Source organism: Rhinatrema bivittatum, chromosome 18 (genome assembly GCF_901001135.1).
Source record: "Rhinatrema bivittatum chromosome 18, aRhiBiv1.1, whole genome shotgun sequence".
In the NCBI taxonomy this organism is placed as follows: domain Eukaryota; kingdom Metazoa; phylum Chordata; class Amphibia; order Gymnophiona; family Rhinatrematidae; genus Rhinatrema; species Rhinatrema bivittatum.
Genome location: NC_042632.1, coordinates 46,629,463 through 46,649,657, shown reverse-complemented (window position 1 = coordinate 46,649,657; position 20,195 = coordinate 46,629,463). Strand labels below are relative to the sequence as shown.

General features: G+C 42.5%; 1 protein-coding gene and 1 long non-coding RNA gene across 2 annotated transcripts in view; one reads left to right on the top strand and one right to left on the bottom strand.

Annotated features, from left to right (window-relative positions):
• Window positions 1-20,195, bottom strand: part of LOC115079954 — a 157,539-nt gene that overhangs the window by 46,670 nt on the left and 90,674 nt on the right. Inside the window, exon 3 of the long non-coding RNA XR_003853461.1 lies at window positions 11,761-11,820. This is a non-coding gene — a long non-coding RNA (uncharacterized LOC115079954). The remainder of the gene's footprint in view (window positions 1-11,760; window positions 11,821-20,195) is intronic.
• The window catches only part of TGFBI (transforming growth factor beta induced), a 53,446-nt gene that overhangs the window by 32,616 nt on the left and 635 nt on the right, over window positions 1-20,195 (top strand). Inside the window, 8 exon segments of the mRNA XM_029583915.1 lie at window positions 2,019-2,156; window positions 2,602-2,738; window positions 3,600-3,736; window positions 5,204-5,334; window positions 7,794-7,918; window positions 12,559-12,661; window positions 13,561-13,640; window positions 17,592-17,616. Of these exon segments, the coding sequence (XP_029439775.1) occupies window positions 2,019-2,156; window positions 2,602-2,738; window positions 3,600-3,736; window positions 5,204-5,334; window positions 7,794-7,918; window positions 12,559-12,661; window positions 13,561-13,640; window positions 17,592-17,616 (876 nt within the window).

Sequence of the window (20,195 nt, the reverse complement as noted above, 5' to 3'; positions counted from 1 at the left end):
ACGTTACCGTCCCCGATTCTTACACTGTGGTTTAGTTTTCTGTTCATAATTGTTCCGTACCGAAGAACCTGGTGGATATTAGGAGTTTCGTTGGGAAACGAGGAGGACCATTTGCTTTATTCCTTCAGATATTCCGCACAGCTTCAAGGTGATAGGATTCTTCTGTCCCTGTCTTTTATAACTTCTGGCTATCGAATCGGTAGGAAGAATGATTTGGGAAATGGGCCTGAATAATGCTCACCCTACAGAAATTCTATAGCGACTGTATCGATTCCAAGCAGTGGTTTTTATACCATCATAGAGTTGCGTCTATATATGTATGCCACCCGCATTTTAAAACATAATTAAACTGCACACTGTTTATGACTAGGTAAAGGCGTCCGTATCTGCAGCAAATGACTGATTTCAATGCTTAAAAATGGAGACATGTCTCAGTGGGTCTCATTTTGAAGGTGGTTTAGGTATGGAGACAGAATGGGAGAAATTCAATTGAAAACAGGGCCCTGAGCAATCTAATGTTAATGCGTCCAGGGCTGATATCTCTGATATCAAACCAGTTGTATTAATATGATGGGCTAGATGATATCACTCCCGGTCTTTGCATTTCAAGGTAAAATAGTCAGAGAACCATGGGGGCCTATGAACTAAAGGTTTTCTTCCATTTTATGTCTATGGGAAAAATGCTTAGCACATAAGGCCCTATATTAGTCATTTTGTAACTCCCACATTGATTCACAGTCAGTCACCCATGAACTCTACACCAATTTTCAAAGGGAAAGTCTGAGCTTTATTTTCCCTTCACATTTACATCTGATCATTTGTGTGGGTAGTTTTTTCCATGAATAAACGTGAACACACTTCTGAAAATTAAAACGCATAACCCTTTGCCCCTCCCCATCGCTGCCTCAGGGAATGAGCTCCTCACTGCGGGCAAAAGTAGGCACATCCTTACCATTTATATGTGTGCAAGGCAGGCAATATTGCAAAAGCTCATTTCTGCAGGCTTTTTTTTTTTTTGGAAATGGCTGTGAAAATTGTGCTGTAAACCCGGGGGTCCATTTTCAAAGGATTTGGGCATCAAACTTTGGGAGTTAGGAGCCTAAAGCAGCACCTTTGAAAACTGACCAGGGCTGAGTACCTAAATTTAGGTGCCTCTTGTAACTAGGCAAGACTAGGGGCAAGGGCAGCTGAGGAAACTAGTGCTCTATTTTCAGAGCAACGATGGATGCCAAGCTGGGAAGAGATAAGACCACTTCCTCCTCTCGGCTCAGTTTGGGGCTTTATTTATGTATTGATTTGGTTTGATTCGCTTATATTCCGCTATATACAATTAAAAATTGATCGATGCACATTCATAAATACATTAAAACGATACAGAAAAATCACAAAACAACTAACATACCTATCAGATAACACATCAAAGGCTTTACCATGACTGTCCCTATTCTGGAGAGTGGGAGGAGGGTCGGACAGTGCTAGGGGACTGGAGGGGATTTATTTTAACCTTGGGGAGAAGGGTAATTGGGAGGGGAGTGAACCCATATTTTATTTTAGGTGCTCAGGAGGAGGATTGGGTCAAATGGGAGGGGGGGGGGGGGGGGGAGATCACCACTTGGGGATCTATGCCATAAAAAGAAAAGAATATAAGAAATGCCCTACTGGGTCAGACCAAAATCCATTGAGCCAGGCATCTCATCTCCAATAGTGGCTAATTAGAGTCACACATACCTGGCAGATCCCCAAAAATAGATCTATTTCTTGTTACTTCCGGGACATGGTGACTAGCCTTGATTATTAGTGCTAGCTGACTAGGTTTAGGGCTTTAATTCTAGCCAGCTAAATTTTAACAGCATAGATTTAGGAAATTTTCAGATGACTATCTAGTCAACTAGTTTCAGTTGAACATCACTTTAACTTATCTGCCTGAAACTTGATTGGCTATGTTAAGCATCTGGACATTTTTTAAAATAAGACCTGGAGGTTTCCAAAACATTTATTTTGCTTTTCTTTTTTCCTAGCTAAGACTGTGTTTGAGTTATCGACTGCTTCCGATGTATCAACAGCTCTAGACCTGTTCAGACAGGCTGGCCTTAGTAGTCACCTTGTTGGACAAGAGCGTGTGACTGTCCTCGCACCACTGAATAACGTGTTCAAAGGTAAACCATCTAATAAACATTTCTTTGTCCTGCTCACAAAAATGCTCGCTGAGGAAGTATCTGTATAAATAGTCCTCCGTCATTAAAAAGTGTACAACATTATGAAGTTAGCATGTGGCACATTTAAAACTAATCGGAGAAAGTTCTTTTTCACCCAATGCACAATTAAACTCTGGAATTTGTTGCCAGAGGATGTGGTTAGTGCAGTGCAGTTGATTTAGCTGGTTTAAAAAAGGATTGGATAAGTTCTTGGAGGAGAACCTGCTATTAAGTAGAAAATAGCCACTGCTATTACTGGCATCAGTAACATGGAATAGACTTAGTTTTTGGGTAATTGCCAGGTTCTTGTGATTTGGATTGGCCACTGTTGGAGACAGGATGCTGGGCTTGATGGACCCTTGGTCTGACCCAGTATGGCATGTTCTTATGTTTTTATGTTCTACAGTTAGAACTCCTACCGTGGACAGGAATTTATTTCGGAACCATATTGTCAAAGATCAGCTCTCCTCCAAGTATCTTTATCATGGGCAGATCCTGGAGACCCTAGGTGGCAAGAAACTGAGAGTGTTTGTGTACCGCAATGTGAGTTCACATTTAAATATGCTTTCCTAATTGATGTTTCTGAGGTTCATTACCAGGCTGCCCCTGTGCTTCATTTATATGGTACTTTGAACTTACATAAAATATCACAATTACTCTGATGCAATATCGGCGCGCGCAGTAAACGGGCTCTCATGATTGAGCACCCGCTCCCTTAATGCTTGCTGATCAATCTCTCCTGGGCACTCAATTTAATATTTAAATCTGGTGCCATGGTAAAAAGGTGCTAGGGAAAACTGTGCACCCCTAGCGCCTCCTCGACAGCGGGCGCCCAGGAGAGGAGGCTGTCAGCCGGTGAGGAAAATGGATGCTCAATTTTATGAGCGTCCCTTTTCCTAACCCGACTACTAGCACACTCTTTTTTTTTTTTAATTCTCTTATTTCGCTTCCTCTAACTTAATATTGCAATGAGATTAAGTCAGAGGAACTGAAGAAAGGAACAGAAAAGCAGTATTTTCTGCTTTTCTGTAATTTTTTTGGGCACCTCAAGAAAATGCTTGCTCTGGGCAGGTGTTAAATTTTGTGGGTTAAAATGTATACATCAGGCAGATAAAGGTACGTCAGGTGGATATAGGTATTAGCCTCATCAACATGAATTTATATGTGATGAGCGCTATTATGTACGTGCTCGACTGGATGTGTAACCCCCGTTTTGCATCGAGGGTTATGGACGCTCATCCAAAATGCGCGTCCAATCGTGTGTTGAGCCGTGAGCTGTGGCCAGCGTACAGTACTGCTTCGGCCTGAATGAAAGTAGTCAGTGCAAAAGAGTTAAAATTGATGGATAGCATGTGAAAGGTTGTACGCCTGGCAGAGCTCTGACACTTCTGATTTATTTTATAGTCTCTCTGCATTGAAAACAGCTGTATTGCTGCCCACGACAAAAAAGGGCGGTTTGGTACCCTATTTATTATGGACAAATTATTGACTCCCCCTATGGGAACAGTGATGGATATTCTGAAAGCAGATGATCGATTCAGGTAAGAAGGCCACGAGAGCTAACAACACTCAGCTACGACTATTACGCTACATAATATTTAGGGGAGATGCTTTTGTCTGAGACAAAACGGAAAATTAAAAAAAACATTTCCCCATTTCATTTCAATTCATTTTTAAATCAAAAATTTTAAAACGGAAAGAAAATTATTTTATCTTTGTTGCAAAAATGTTTTCGCTGCCGTTACTGCCAACAGCAACATAAAAAAAAAAAGAGAGGTACCCCCCCCCCCCCAGGTCACCCCCAGCCCCCATACCATATCTTTATTTTCTTCACGGGGCAGGGACGATCCCTGGTCACTCCTGACCCCACTGGCAGGACGCGTAGAAATGGCGCCGGCGGACCAGGACCAGGCTCCATTGTTATTCCTTTAAATAAAGTGAAAGAAATTAACAATGGGCACCGGTTTGGGTCCTGCTGGCGCCGTCTCTAAGCGTAACACCGGTGAGACGGGAAGGACCGAGAATTGTTCCCGCCCTATCAAAGAAAGAAAAATGTACGGTTAAGAGACTGGAGATTGGAGGCCCTGGAGGGGTTTTTTTCCTTCGCTGTTGGGGCCCCATCATTTTGTTTCATTTTATTTTTCCTTTTATTTATTTGTTTTTCTTTGTTTGGCAAATTTTGGTCCTCGTTCACTAAGCATTTTTCCCATAGACACCCAGAATGGGGGAAAAAAAAATATTCAAATGCCGAATCATATTTGATTTATTCTCCATAAAATAAGTTAAGTGATTGCACCAGCCTGCAACTGCATTACAGTACTCGCATTATTTAGATCAGCCAAGGTAATTTGCTGTTCCATTACGACATTGCATCATATTCCAGTCCTTTATTTTTACATGGTGTTTATTATATATGATATATATGCATTTTACCATAAATAAACATTAGCGACTGGTGTTTCAGAGGGAAAGCAGATAAAAATGGCCTGGATTGGCCACTGTTGGAAACAGGGTGCTGGGCTTGATGGACCCTTGGTCTGAGCCAGTATGGTATGTTCTTATGTTCTTAAAATCTGTTCACTTAAAATGCGCTATTATTTATTTTTGATCGACCACGAGTACTCTTATTTTGGTGGGTCTGTTGGCTAAGTCATGCAGTTTTGAACCACTGCTATTCCAGTGTCGTTGAATACTCACAGCATTCTTAAGCAATGAATACAATTTTTTTTCTCAGTCTTGAAGTCTTCTGCAGGCTTGGTATTTACATAAACTGTGTTTTATGCATTTCTACCAAATGCAAAATGAATTTAGTTGCAAAAACTCTGACAAGAAAGGGAGCTGTGTTAAATTTCAGTGCTTAGAAAACATGTCCACGCTGCTCTGGGTATTATTATTATTATTATTATTATTGCTATGGTGACTATTTTAAAGTTTTGCTAAACATTGCCAATCGCAGAGAGGTTTTCACCCTAATTTCCCATTTAATATGTCACATCTTTACTTTCCAGCATGTTAGTGGCTGCAATCCAAACTGCAGGCCTTACAGAGATGCTGAACAGGGATGCCTCCTTCACAATTTTCGCTCCGACCAATGAAGCTTTCCGAACGTTGCCACAGGAAAAACAGAATAAATTAATGGGTAAAAAAAAAAAAAAATCACAATTGTTAATAAATCCTAGCATAGAATAGCAAAACAACTATGCAAAGGTCTTAGGAGTCCTCACAGCTGACTGGTCAGAGGCTGCCTAGCCATCTATTTGTACTGTGCATGGATGCATTGTGCAAAGTTCTTATAGCTTGACTTTACTATAAATGTTAATTTATTTTATGTATTCCTAAAAAATAATTATTTTCGATATTTCGAGCTTAAAAAAATGTTGTTGTTGAGGTTGTTGTTGTTTTACTATTGCGGCAATGAGGAGCCATCTTATTAAAAAAAACCCCACAAAATGTGTTTTGGAATTCAGGTGCCCTCTTAACATTTGCCTGCTGTGAACAATGGCATCATTGGTGCTCAGTGATCAGTTGCTGTCTTTCTGAGTAACAACAACCTATAGCATCAGTGGAAGCGTCCCTTCTACACTGACCTCTTTGCCAAGTGAGGCCTCCTTAACAAGGGACTTCCCCTTGACTTGGAAAGAATACCCAGCCTAGGGCCTTCTGGGAGAATCCATTGGTGGTGCACAGTTTTCCTTCATTCACAATTGCCCAGTATTATTAGCACTGATGAAATAAAGCCCCCCCTCACCCCCCCCCCATTTTTGTAAGGGCTTTCTCCATATATGATTATAGGAAAATTCTGTGTTAGGATCGAGCCTGCTAATGCAGCCTCCCTATCAGCAGAGGTCCCCAATGGAGCTACACCTGCTCTCACTCTAGCCATAGTCTCCAAGGGCTCACGATTCAGCAGGGCTTGGCCTATTTAGCCCTGCCTCTTGCAATACCTGATGTGTTGTCATCAAGTCTGCTTGGCTCCCTGCTTGGCCCTGTTGTACCTTGTATTGCTCTGTAGCCTCTGGGCTTTCCAGCTCTGTCTTGCCTTGTCCTGTGGCTTCTGGGTCTTTAAGCTCTGTCTTGCCTAGCCTGCGGCCTCCGGGCTCCCTACATTTCCAGCCTGCGGCCTCCGGGCCTTATGCTTAGTGGCCTATTGGACATCTGCCTTTGGCCTCTGTGTTCTGTTCTTGTCTGTCTTGTCTAGTCTTGTCCTTATCTGGTCTGGTCCTATCCTGCTTAGTCCTGTCCCTGGCATCTACTCCCTGTATTGCCAGTGCCTTGCCTTGTCCCAGTCTATTCAGCCTGTGCAGCCTAGTTCCATGTGTGCCCAGCCTTTGTCTCCAGTCCTGCACTGCCTCAGACTCCAGCTTGGAAATAAATTTGAGTCATTCAGATAATCATTGTCCCAGCTCATTTTTAAAAGTTTTTCTTCTGTGTCTATGACCCTTTTTGGGAAACAGGTTCCTGCAGTCCAGTAAAATCACATGTAAGAACTGTCTATACTGGAGACTTGTATTCATTTAGAATATCCTTCCCAGCAACCCACTGAAAAATTACTGTACTACATGGGGCCAGATGTACTAAAGGGTTTTTCCCATTGTGTGGCTATGTGGGAAAATTGCTTAGCACATCTGGCCCCCATAAAATGCACAAACATTTTCAGTTTGTTATCATCTGTGAGCTTTGCAAATGGAATATTCCAGATATGGTCACTGGAATGGCCACAGCTGTCCAAACAAATGTTGTCTGAGGACAAAGAAATTTATCAGCTGACTCCCACTAGAAGAGTTTCACAAATTTTCATACTTAAAAGCTTAGTACCAGTCCTGGCTTTTTAGCACCCGCTCCCAAAGGCACTGTGGTACTTGTAGTGCCGATATTACCCCCTGATTAATTAATTAAACAAGCTTCAGCATGTCCACACTTTGTAATTTTAATTGTTACTTCTACAGAATCTTGTTTCTTATTTTATCTTGCGTTCTGATAATACATCAACATAGTAGATGAGTGCAAATTCATCCAATCTGCCCAGAGATCATGTGAGAGGCCATAATGGTGTAGGGTCACTATTAAAAAATAAAATATCAAGACTGAAATAACTGCTCAGTTATTTTCATGCAATAGCTGTTAACCTATATATTTATGCAAAATATCACAGTATTTTTTACTATAAGATCTTTAATGATTAGACAGTGGCATTTATTTCCAGTCCTCGAGGGCTGCAAATGGAGCAGGTTTTCAGAATATCCCTAATGGATGAGATAGATTTGCAGTGTACATGTAAATCTCTCTCATGCATATTTATTACAGGCATCTTGAGAACCCAACTTGTTTGTGGCCCTAGAGGACTAGAAGTGACTACCACTGGATTAGATAATAAAAAAAAATATGTCTGTCATTTAGTGTGGTGTTTCTCAAGCTGGTCCTGGAGTACCTCCAATCTGCTTTTCAGGATATCCACAATGAATATTCATGAGATTGATTTATATGCACTGCCTCCATCGTGGATATCCTGAAAACCTGACTGCCTAGAGGATACTCCAGGACTGGCTACTGGCTTAGAAGACTTACATGCCCTTGGTTTTGTTTTTTTTACTGCATTAGGCAATGCTAAAGAACTGGCCAATGCACTCAAATACCACATTGGAGAGGAAATCCTAGTGAGTGGAGCTGTTGGCCATCTTATACGATTAAAATCACTCCATGGTGAGAAACTTGAAGTCAGCCTTGTAAGTATTTTTCACTGAGCTTTACCATTTCATTCTTTTCAGCAGAAATTTTTTATTTGGGTTCCATATGTGTAGGCTTTCAGGCCCAGGCCCAACTGGTATCCTAGGGATACTACTCCAAGCTGCACGTCAGAGAAGTCAGCGAGTCAGAAAGTAATAAAGACACTGTATGGTTGCCAAAGGGCTAATTTAAAATTAAAAAAAAAAATAGTAAGGAAGGAAGCGAATGTCTGTCATCATCCGACCATTATCATCAACTGAAGAGTTCAAAGCATGTTGCAGTGGCCAGTGTTTACAATCACAGTCTCACATAATAATAAAGTACAAAGCAAAGATTACAATCACAGTGCAAGGAAAGATTAGAAGCATAGACTGTTTGCAGTCAGTAGGATAGAATATAAGCTCTTTATAACACAAAAAAGGTAGTCAAACCTCAGTTTAAGGAACAAGACATAGAGGGAGTTGACAACTTGTTCTAATCACACAAAGGCGTAGGGGAGGGATTATAACAGGGTGGTATTTACTGAGTCTGAGGTTTCCAACAAAACAGCTATGGGGAGCACCCACACATCAGGTTTCAGCAAATAAGGGAAGAGAGCTGGGGGGAGCAGTATCAGCAAGTATCTGAAAAAGTGCAGAGCTCATGCAGATTTATATATAAATATATACATATTTTATTTTGCCTTTTTTCATTATGATAATCCAAACTCAGAAATTTTGCATACCTTAGTGAGAACTACATTTATTTTTAAAAGTCTAACTATGATATTCATACAAATCTTGTATCTAACAAACATTTCATTACATTAAATATATGTAAGTGAAACCTGGGAAATCATACATATATATTTACCCTGATAACATGATGCAATTATTATGTCATTGTATATATAGAGCAGGGGTCAGAAACCTTTTTGGCTGAGAGAGCCATAAACGCCACATATTTTAAAATGTAATTCCATGAGAGCCATACAATATGTTTAAAACTAAATACAAGTAAATGTGTGCATTTTATGTAAGATCACACTTTTAAAGTACAATAAGTCTCTGAAAATATTACACCAGGCCTTAAGACACCAATACATCTCCTATTAGGAAAACGGACCAAGTCAGGCTGCTATAGAGTCCTACACAGAAACTACACGCCAGCAGAAAACCTCACCTGAATCACGTGCTGACCCTCACCTAACATAGAATAAAGAAACCAAAACGCATAACAAGAAGCATGCAGAAAAAACTGAATTGGAAACTGCAACAAGCCAGAGTCTCTGTATGCAGTGTAACAAAGGAAAAAAGAAACATCACCCATCCTTATAAAACAAATCAAGAAATATAAAATCATCAGCAGTAAAACTGTACTAACAAAAAGAACATATTTCGAAACAGCTGATGAGTGGAATATCCAATAATTAAAAACTCATATAAAACATTTCCAGATACCAACAAAATATTTCAAAATAGCAGACACAAAGACCCAGTAATGAAAAATAATAAGGATACAAAAACTTTTTTGCTCTGCATACCTGGGAACGTTTGATATCCAGATGTCCTGAGATTGTTCTGAATTAGCAGGAGGTGGGGTGGTTTGCTTGGAATTTTCTCCTCTCTCAGTCACATACCAGCGCTCTCTCTCACACTGGCTCTCAATGACACACCTATACACACATGCTCTCAGTACTCACATATACACGTTTTTTTCTCTCACTTATATAGGCTCTTAATTACACATTTACACACATGCTGTCTATCTTTTCACGCTTACACACACACACAGGCTTTCAATCACATAAATACATGCTGTCTTTTTCTCTAACACACAGACTCTCATTCACATGCTTACAAACATGTCCTCTCTTTCTCTCATTTACACACAGGCTCTCACTCACATGCTCCATCACCTAAACCAGCTCTCAATCACACACAGACACACATGGTCTCTCTCTCTCATTTAAACACAGGCTCTCAATCACATACTCACATGCTCCATCACCTAAACCAGCTCTCAATCACACACAGACACACATGATCTCTCTCTTACTTATACACACAGGCTCTTAATCATACATACACATGATTTCTCTCACACACAAAGGATCTCAATCATACACACATACACTTTCACACAAACAGGTTTTCAATCACAAACTTACACACACAGGTTCCCAATGGTAAACTTACATTCATGCTCTCTCTCTCTCACAGGCAGGCTCTCAATCACAAACATACTCTCTTTCACATGTACAGGCTCTCAATCATTCACATACATGCAATCTCTCACTCTCACACACACACACACACACGCCCCCCCCCCCCCCCCCCGCGGCCCGGAAGAGGAAGTGGAGAGAATCGGGTGCCTGCGCAGCAAGAAGAGGCCACGCTAGTGCGCTCGGCATCGGCCCGAAGAAAAGAAGACTGCAGCGCGGCTCGGAGGAAAATGAAGAGCTTCAACCGCGGCCGATGGGACTCCGCCTCCGCGAGGGCTGAAAATGAAGAGGTTAGCGTTGGGAGGAGGCTGCTGCCGCGAGTTCCCGGGGTGGGGGAGAGAGAGAGTGAATGAAAACCGTCATTCACTCTCTCTCTCCCCCACCCCCACCCCGGGAACTCGCGGCAGCAGCAGCCTCCTCCCAACGTTAACCTCTTCATTTTCAGCCCTCGCGGAGGCGGAGTCCCATCGGCCGCGGTTGAACCTTTTCATTTTCCTCCGAGCCGCGCTGCAGTCTTCTTTTCTTCGGGCCGATGCCGAGCGCACTAGCGTGGCCTCTTCTTGCCGCGCAGGCACCCGATTCTCTCCACTTCCTCTTCCGGGCCGCTGGGGGGGGGGGGCGGGAAGAAAGAGAGCACGCCGGTGCCGCTGACTCCAGCTGTCCTGCCGCATTCCGCCCGGGCTGACAGTATTTTAAGCCCGGGCGGAGGAGGACCGGGGAGCAGCTGGGTCAGCGGGAAAGTGTGGCGACTGTCTGCGAGCCAGATGCAGCCCTCAAAAGAGCCATATCTGGCTCGCGAGCCATGGGTTCCCGACCCCTGATATAGAGGATAACTTTTAAACAAATCTGCCCAACCCCTATATACACATGTATATGGGGCCAGGTGAAGTATTTTATAATTTGCATTTATCAGATATGTACAGATCATAAAATACGTGCATGTATGCTTGTGCGCGAATACCTGTAATGCATTAAAAAGCATATTTCAATACATTGAAATCACATAATTTTTCTACCTAATTTAGAAACATACACGTGTATTTTTTATGCAAGAAAAAAATATGCTAGCTCGGGTAAAACACCAAGTTACACCCATAAGTTGATATATTTTAAAACTTGCATGAGTAATTGGAATTACCAGTTTTCTGATTCCTCTACCAGTTCACCCAGTCCTTCTCCAGGTCATCAAAACCCTCTTAGTTCTTCATCCTCCTCAGTTTACCCAGACTTCCCACCCAACCAATAATCAACAACAGACTCGACTGATGCCAACTGCATGAGATAATCAGCAGGTGTAAAATTGTGCGAATAAATTACCACATGTACTCGTGCAAATCTCTTATAAAATAGCAACTTATGGGCCAGATTTTCTAATCTGCGTGCGCCGAGCCCTAGGGGATATACGTGCACAATATACACGCGTAACCCTTTGAAAGTCCACCCCTATTTGTATGTGTATATGCCGATTTTTACACAGGTAACTTTGAAAATTCACCCCATAGTAACAAACAGAGAAAGTAAAAAAAAAAAATCAGAGCTGGACACAAAACGTAATCACATACCAAATCAAAGGAAAAAATGCAGGAGGCAATCATATTGCAGATGAAGCAATCACCAGAAGTAAAGCTGGTAACTTACCATAAGCTTCTCAAATGCTAGGGGACAGCAGAAGTAACAAATGATCATGAACATCCATATCTGCAAAGAATGCAAGACAAACAATAAATATCACCATGCGCAGAACTACAATCTCATTTTACATTTATATGCAAACAAAACAAAATATCCCGCAGATAACTCAACATGAAAATGTTTCTACCAAAATTAATAAGTAGTCTGCATCGAGGGTGCAACTGACAAATAAGAGGTGTAAGCTTAAATCATTGTACGAAAGTCTCTTCTAGATCTCCTTGAATCTGATGCTTATAGTAGAACATTGTGTTTTATTCTTTTGTATATTATTGACCTGCAGAGCCCATCCAAGGAACCTCAGTGTAGACAGAAGCTACTGCTGCTGTGCCCTATTAAATAGTTTCAGGGAATTAAATAAGGCTCAGCTTCCTACAAGAAATGTCCATGTGGACAATGGTTCAACAGCTGTACTATCTAACTGCTAAAAGTCAAGAGCAAATTAAACCTGATTCGGAATAAAATTTCTTATCCTGCGGAAATTGTTCTTTTCACTCTTAGTGCTGTCATATAGGGCTAAGTACAGTCTGCATTAGAAGTCCAAAGAGAATAAAACAATAAGTAGCTCATTCAAATAGTTGTTCTCATGTTGGACCATAGGCGACTGTTTTCAGTAAACACTGCACTGCATGGTTACTGTTAACTGTTATATAATTCTGTTTTCATTTATTAGCCTGCTTAAATAAATATAAATGAATGGAATTTAATGTTTCTGTATTGATTTGCACTTTGATTTATAATTTTCAGAGGAATGGTACAGTAAATGTTAACAACAAACCTATTGCTGAAGCCGATATTATGGCCACCAATGGTGTGATCCATGCCGTCAACACTATCTTGGAACCCCCAGGTAAACGTGAATGGTTATGAAGGCATTTCGGTTATTGAGATGCCTTTGATTTACACATACAAGAAATTAGATCAATCAGGAGAAATAAATAATAAAAATATGATACTAGCAGCACTAAATGGTATGATGCAGTATGAATACAATGAAAACATTTATTTTTCCGACAATTTTTAGGTGGGTTTGCACAACCAGTAAAAAGTGGCAAATTCATTGCTTTGGAATTGAAGTGCCTTTTTCCCACCACACACGTTAAGGCCCCAGTTTACCAAAATGGTTTAATCTATTCTGTGCTTATGGCAAAAAAAAAAAGCACTTTTAGTAAGTAAAGCCATAGGGCTGCCTTGGATTACAGGCAGTTACCATGCGAGTTTTAACTAAATATCCCATCATTTAAGTAAGTGGTGTTTTTCCTATAAAGGCTTCTTTCTTTCCATATGACCTAATCAAGACCTGTCCCAACCACACTCCCCTGCCTCCTGATGATGATGATGCAATGGGGATAAGAGACAAGTCCTCTGAGCCTTCATCGACGGCTCAGGACTCTTCAGAGTATTCTCACTGTACTATTTTTTTTTCACCATAGAATGTGAGCTGCTGCTCACTAGGAACATCATTTCCCAAAACAGACTGATAAATACTGAGATAGCTAGGAGCTGCACAAAGATGGTCACTCGGTAATGTTAGTAAAGGTGATGCTGAGTTGCCTACATTTCTTCTCCTTCTCTAGGAATGAGTACATTAATCCAGATCAGAATGTTCCTCCTAAGACACACACACACACACACACTCACTAATGCAAGCAAGTGCCTATTGGTTGCCATGTAATGTAGAATTGTGTAATCTGCCAATATTAGCTATAATGAGCATATTTAACATACTTTTTTTTATTTAACATTCAGTCATTAGATATATAGACAGAGGTGACATGTCTTCAGATTCTGGACTAGACATTTTTAAACAGGCATCTGCATTCTCTAAGGTAAAGGTGTTTCATAAATATTGCATGACATTTAGAAATAAGATTAATTTATAAATTAATCCAAGCATCTTTGAACCAAATGGGATTGAATTCATTTGAGACAGAAATTATTTTTAAAACCAAAGATTGCATATAAACTTGTTCACTTGCCCTCAGCCCTATGATCTATGAATGCCTATCACCCACTGGTAAGGAGAGAACGCTTGTTTATCCAAATGATGGCGGAGTTCTCTGAGCCCCCACACAGTCCTCTCTTATAGCAGGCACATTTCCTCTGGTCTGGTACATTGCTTCACCTCCCTCTATTAGGGAATTCAACATTTTTCGGATTCACAAGTCCCGATTCAGGAGCCAAAGATTACAAAAGTTGTACTGGGATTATCTCAGTCTTTATATTTTTATTTTAAATTTTAGCTCTATGCTTCAACGGCAGAGGGAATGAAGAAAAGATGTTTTATTTTCAGACATCTACCAACAAGGACTGAATTACATAGTCTGGGTAAAACAAATAAGCATGGGTGTAGCTTGCTTGTTAAGGCGGTTACTACCCCAAATCAAGCCTGATACTTCACTTAGAAAACATATCCAGCGCAGCTCACTGCTTCAATGGCAGGGGGAATGAAGAAAAGATTATTTATATTCAAACAACCAACAAGGACTGAATTGCACAGGCTGGGTATCAAGCATGGGAGTAGCTTGCTTATTACGGCGGTTACTACCCCAAACCAATTAGCTGGATACTTCACTTAGATGCAGCTGCAGCACTGCTATCTATGATGGTGGGGGTGGAAGGGAAACAGAACAAAAAAAGTTATTTAAAGGCACAAGAGTAACAGAAGAGTATGAAAAAAAAAAGTGTGAAAGCTTGCTGGGCAGACTGGATGGACCGTTTGGTCTTCTTCTGCTGTCATTTCTATGTTTCTATGTTTCTTGTTTATTTGGAATCTTGCTGGTTTGGAGTGGAGTGGCAGCCTAGTGGGCTGGGAAGTCAGGGTTCAAATCCCACTGCCATTCCTTGTGATCTTAGGCAAGCCACTTTACCCTTCATTGTCTTGGGGGATAATTTATCAAGCTGTGATATTTTACCACAGAAGGGAGTCCCTGCAATAATTTTCCCCTCCCCTGTAACATATCACAGCCATTCTCCTGCAATATTTTTTATCACAGATGAAACCTGGATAAAAGAAAATACCACGGGGAAAGGGTGAAAATGCATGATGATGGCCCCTGTTGTATGGGCAAGCATCAGCTCCCCTCCCAATGTGCAACCCCCCCCCCCCCCAAAACCCTCTCTGGAACTGGTTAGACCTTCTCTCAACCCCCTGCCCCCACTACCACCTGTAGAGGCAAAGGCCGGTTGACGCCATTTTGAAAGATGGCATCCACTGGCCCGGAGTCACTCCAAGCCCCACTAGACATCAAGGATTTCTTCTAAAGATATGGGGGTATCCAGGAATGGAGGTGGGACACTAAACTACTAGGGACTTCTTTCATAAAAGGGGTGTGGGACGGGGACCACTAGACTACTTCCACTGTTGGGGGGACTCCAGAAGGGTGGCCAGGAGAAAGGCAGCATTAGGATGCCTTGTGGGGGGTGGGGGAATTTTTTTGAAAAGGGAGGGGCTTGGGTAGGGGCTGGGGCATCACCATGTGATTATTTTTTGTATTTATTTACACTATTTTATGTCTGGTAAATGTACCCCCTAGATTGTGAGCCTTCTGAGGATAGGGAAATACATAGAGTACCTGAATATAATCCACTTTGAAGTGACTGAAAGGTGGAATATAAATAAATAAAATTATTGAAGATTTTTATCAGATACAGAAAAACGTGTTGATGGTTACTAGCCTACTAAGAGGAGCAAATAAGATGCAGAGAAGCAAAGGTCAAATTTCTACACTAAATTTATTTTTCTTCAGCAAATATTAAGATGGGTGGCCAGAGTGCATGACACTGTCTACAACAGGGGTGGGCAAGTCCGGTCCTTGAGGGCTGCAAACCAGTCGGGTTTTCAGGATACCCCTAATGAATATGCATGAAATTGATTTGCATACAACTGAGGCAGTGTGTATGCAGGTCTCTCTCATACATATTCATTAAGGATATCCTGAAAACCCGACTGGTTTGCAGCCCTCGAGGACCGGAATTGCCCACCCCTGGTCTACAACATCGTACTATGTAGCTAAAGCTGCTTCCCTCCCCTCTCCCCTACGGCTTCTGTCTGGGCCTGGACACTGTACAGTATAGATGTTCCATTATGGACACAGAATCTACTGTATACCAGGGGTCCTGGAGTTCCACAAACAGGTCTAGTTTTCGGGATATCCACAATGAATTTGTATGAGATACGTTTGCATACAATGGAAGCAGTACATAGCTCCTGCATATTGTTGGGGGAGGGGGCACCCTTACAATATTCACTGTGGATATTATGAAAACCAGACCTGTTTGTAGCACTCCACGACCGGAGTTGCCTACCCTCCATCTATATATCATAGTACAGTCTGGGGCAGATTTTTAAAAAGTACGCTGGATTTTATAAGATACGCGCGTAGCCGCGCGTATCTTATAAAATCCGGGGTCGGCGCGCACAGGGGGGTGCACATTTGTGCAACCTGCGTGCGCCGAGCCCAGCGCGAGCTGCCTGTTCCCTCCGAGGCCGCTCTGATTTCGGAGCGGCCTCGGAGGGAACTTTCCTTCGCCCTCCCCCCACCTTCCCCTCCCTTCCCCTACCTAACCCACCCCCCCAGCCCTATCTAAACTCCCCCCTTTACCTTTGCACGCGTCGGCTGGCAGCCCTGCTCCGTCCTCCAGTCCCGGGGGCTGGTCCAGAGGCCTCGACCATGCCCCCGGGCCAGCGCCACGCCCCCCGGGCCCGCCCCCAAAATGACAGGGCATGCCCCCCGCCGCGTTGTTTTGGGAACGCCCCCGGACACGCCCCCTCCCGCCCCTTTTCAAAAGCCCCGGGACTTATGCGCGTCCCGGGGCTTTAGGCGCGCCGGCGGCCTATGCAAAATAGGTGCGCCGGCGCGCGAGGGCCCTGCGCGTGTAAATCCAGAAGGATTTACGCACGCGGGCCTTTTAAAATCCGCCCCTCTATGCACATTAACAGTGTATGCTTATGAATTTTAGTACACATCTGTACTTTTGTATTTCATCTCATGCATTTCAGTATGTTATAGACATTTTGAGGGTATTTTCAAAAGGCATTTCTGTGGGTAAAACAGTGTTTTACTGAAGGAAATAGCATATTCTAAAATTGCTTACCCTATATCTGAACTGAATGGAGGTGTCCCCAAGGGTGGAGTTGGAGAGAGGCTTTGCACTTATGCACATATATTTTCAAAAATAAGCATGGAGCTTTCCCCCAAACCTTCCTGAGCACACAACAGCAGGTGTAGTTGTGTGCAGGTAAATTTGCTTGGATAATTTTCAAAGCAAACCTATGCACCTAAGTTTGCTTTGAAAATTGGTGCAGCTTATACATTTATTTTCTGACTTTCCTATCTGGGTTGTTAGAAAGTTACCCCTTCATCTAATGCATGCATTGATTTGTTTATCTAAAAAATAATTTTCATATGTAATATAGATATTTGAATACATTTTATATATATTTCATCATATGTTGTATAGGTTTCAGAAACCAAGATAGTACTTTTGTCAACACTCTTCAGCAAGAATTCAGGTTTTGTTATTATTTTCCCAAGAAAACAGAAGGCATTGCCATCTAGTGAGGAAAAGTATTTTCTGTAAACATGGAAAGGTTGCATCGAAAGATAAGAGGGAAATCCATAAGAAGCAGAATTCAGGGAACAATTATTTTTATTGCTATTTTAATATACTAAGAAACTATGTTCCCCATTCTCCTAAGGTTTTCATTTAGACAAAGGAACACTGCTTACTTGTTAATTGTAAAACAAAGTTATGTTTTTTTTCCCTTTTGATTGTAGATTTATCAAAGACGTACTCAACGAGGTAAAACAAAATTATACGTTAATTTAACCAACTTTTCTCTTATTTTTCATAATTATAACTGTTGTTGAGTCATTGCTAGGAACTCCAACCTATGTACTGAGGGTTTCCATTAAAGCAGAGTTAACGCATATTCAAACATTCACATGACGCATTATGATAATTGATTTCCTATGGTCATGAAGCATTTGGATTTCTTTCATGCCTTCTTCATTCCTTGGCCTGCGGTTCACTTCATGATTTCCCATTAGTGGTGACTGATGAACCAAAAAATCCATGCATGATTTTCTTGGCCCCAGATGCTTCCCTTCCCTCTTTTACCATGTACTTCTTCACCTCCACTCTATTACCCAGTGCTATATCCAGTCCCCATTATTGTTTTGCATTTATGATTTGATTTATTCTCATCATTTGGTTCTTCATTTTTTTCATCTTTTCCATCTCCTCATTTATTCTTCACTTACGGGCGGATTTTAAATGCCCTGCTCGCGTAAATCTGCCCGGATTTACGTGAGCAGGGCCCTCGGGCACCGGCGTGCCTATTTTGCATAGGCCGCCGGCACGCACAGAGCCCCGGGACGCGCGTAAGTCCCGGGGTTTTTTTAAGGGGGCGTGTCGGGGGCGGGGCCAAATGATGCAGCGTTTCGGGGGCGGGACGCAGCATTTCGGGGGCGGGACGCAGCATGTCGGGGGTGGGACGGGGGGCGTGGTGCCAGCCCGGGGGTGTGGTCGAGGCCTCCGGACCAGCCCCCGGGTTGGATGACGTAGATTTACGTCTGCTTCTAGCAGGCGTACATCGAGGGACAAAGGTAAGGGGGGGGTTAGATAGGGCCGGGGGGGGGTGGGTTAGGTAGGGGAAGGGAGGGAAAGGTGAGGGGAGGGCGAAAAAAAGTTCCCTCCGAGGCCGCTCCGATTTCGGAGCGGCCTCGGAGGGAACGGAGGCAGGCTGCGCGGCTCGGCGTCAGCAGGCTGCCCAAAATCGGCAGCCTTGCGTGCGCCGATCCAGGATTTTATAAGATACGCGCGGCTATGCGCGTATCTTATAAAATCCAGCGTACTTTTGTTTGCGCCTGCTGCGCGAACAAAAGTACGTGATCGCGCTCTTTTTTAAAATCTACCCCTTAATGCACTCTCTCTTCTTTCTATCATTTCTAAAGCTTTTTTGCCATCTTGTTTTCCTTCATCTCTGTGGGTCTATCTCTAATCACACTCCCATTCCTCCTCCCCGTCTCTACACATTTACCTTCATGCTAATCCAATTTGCCTTTGTCCAATCTCTTTTCTCTCTCCCAGCCTTACTTCTCATCCCCGACCTTCTCCATGTTTCCCTAGCTCAGCTCACCTGTCCCTCTATTTTTCTCCCATTCCTACCAAACCAATCTCTCTATCCCCTTCAGTCTCCCTAGCCCACCTAACTTTTCCCATTTCCTTCTTTCTATACTGTTTGGCCTGCTTCCTTCTTCTTAACCCTTATGTGCCTTGTTTCTTACTTCCCCTTTGCATTACCTTCTCTCCTGCCCTGCTTTCTCCCATTCAACTTCTCCTTCCTCCTCTCCTCCCCTCTTCCCTCCTCCTATTCCTCTTTCTCCTGTTCCCCTCAGGCCCACTGCCTTAGCTTTGTGTAGCTCTGAATTATGTTGCACCACACCAGGACAGCAGTCCATGGTGGTCCTGTACTGGCTAAAGATTCCCCAGCACAGCAAGAACAGCACTGAATGCTGGTGCTACATGATTCAAACTTATTTAGAGCCACATATTAGCCATAGATTTCAAGGAGTGATGGTAATACACAGGATGAGACTTGGTGGGATATACTGCAGTTTGAGTGATGACGAGAAAGGAGAGGGAACTCTTGGAAGTTGGATGGTAGTAGACCAGTGGCCGAGAGAGAAGAGATAGAGATCACTAGAAAGGGGAAAGATTACTGGGAGATGAAAAAGCACCACGAGGGAGAGGATGGGATAAAGCACTGGGAAGTGAGATTTTTGCTAAGAAGAGAGCAAGAGTACTGTGACCTGGGATGTTTATGAAGAGAGGAAAAGATTACCTGGAAGAGTGGGAGGAGAGAGCATGAAAACTAGGTGGAGGCTTGGAGGAATTTTCATCCTATGCTTGCAATGAGGAGGGGATCTTCTCTGTTTCTTCTTCTTCTCATGCAAATTTCTACTTCCTCAGCCCTGACTTCCATATTGGAGTATCTGAGGTCACACCTAGGGCTCCCTACCTAAGGGCAATCCCATTGGTCAGTAAAATACTATGGTTGTGCTGGGATAAGCAGGTTTGCTATTCCTTTCTGTGTGATATCTGCTGCACCTACACACCAACCGCTACTGTTTTCCAACATTGCATAGGTTCCATCAATAAAACTTTAAACCATGGGTTGACTACTTGGATGTTTCTGAAACATGGAGACTGTTGCTTAAATAGGAAGCAGGAAAGAAAATTCCTATAGGATAGTACACTGAACATGGTGCCTAATGTTTTTTTATTCTTAACTGGAATGAAAAAGTGAGCTTTATAAGAGCATTGCATGTTCACTTTGTTTCCCATCATGCATATTCTGGTTTTGCTTTACATATTGA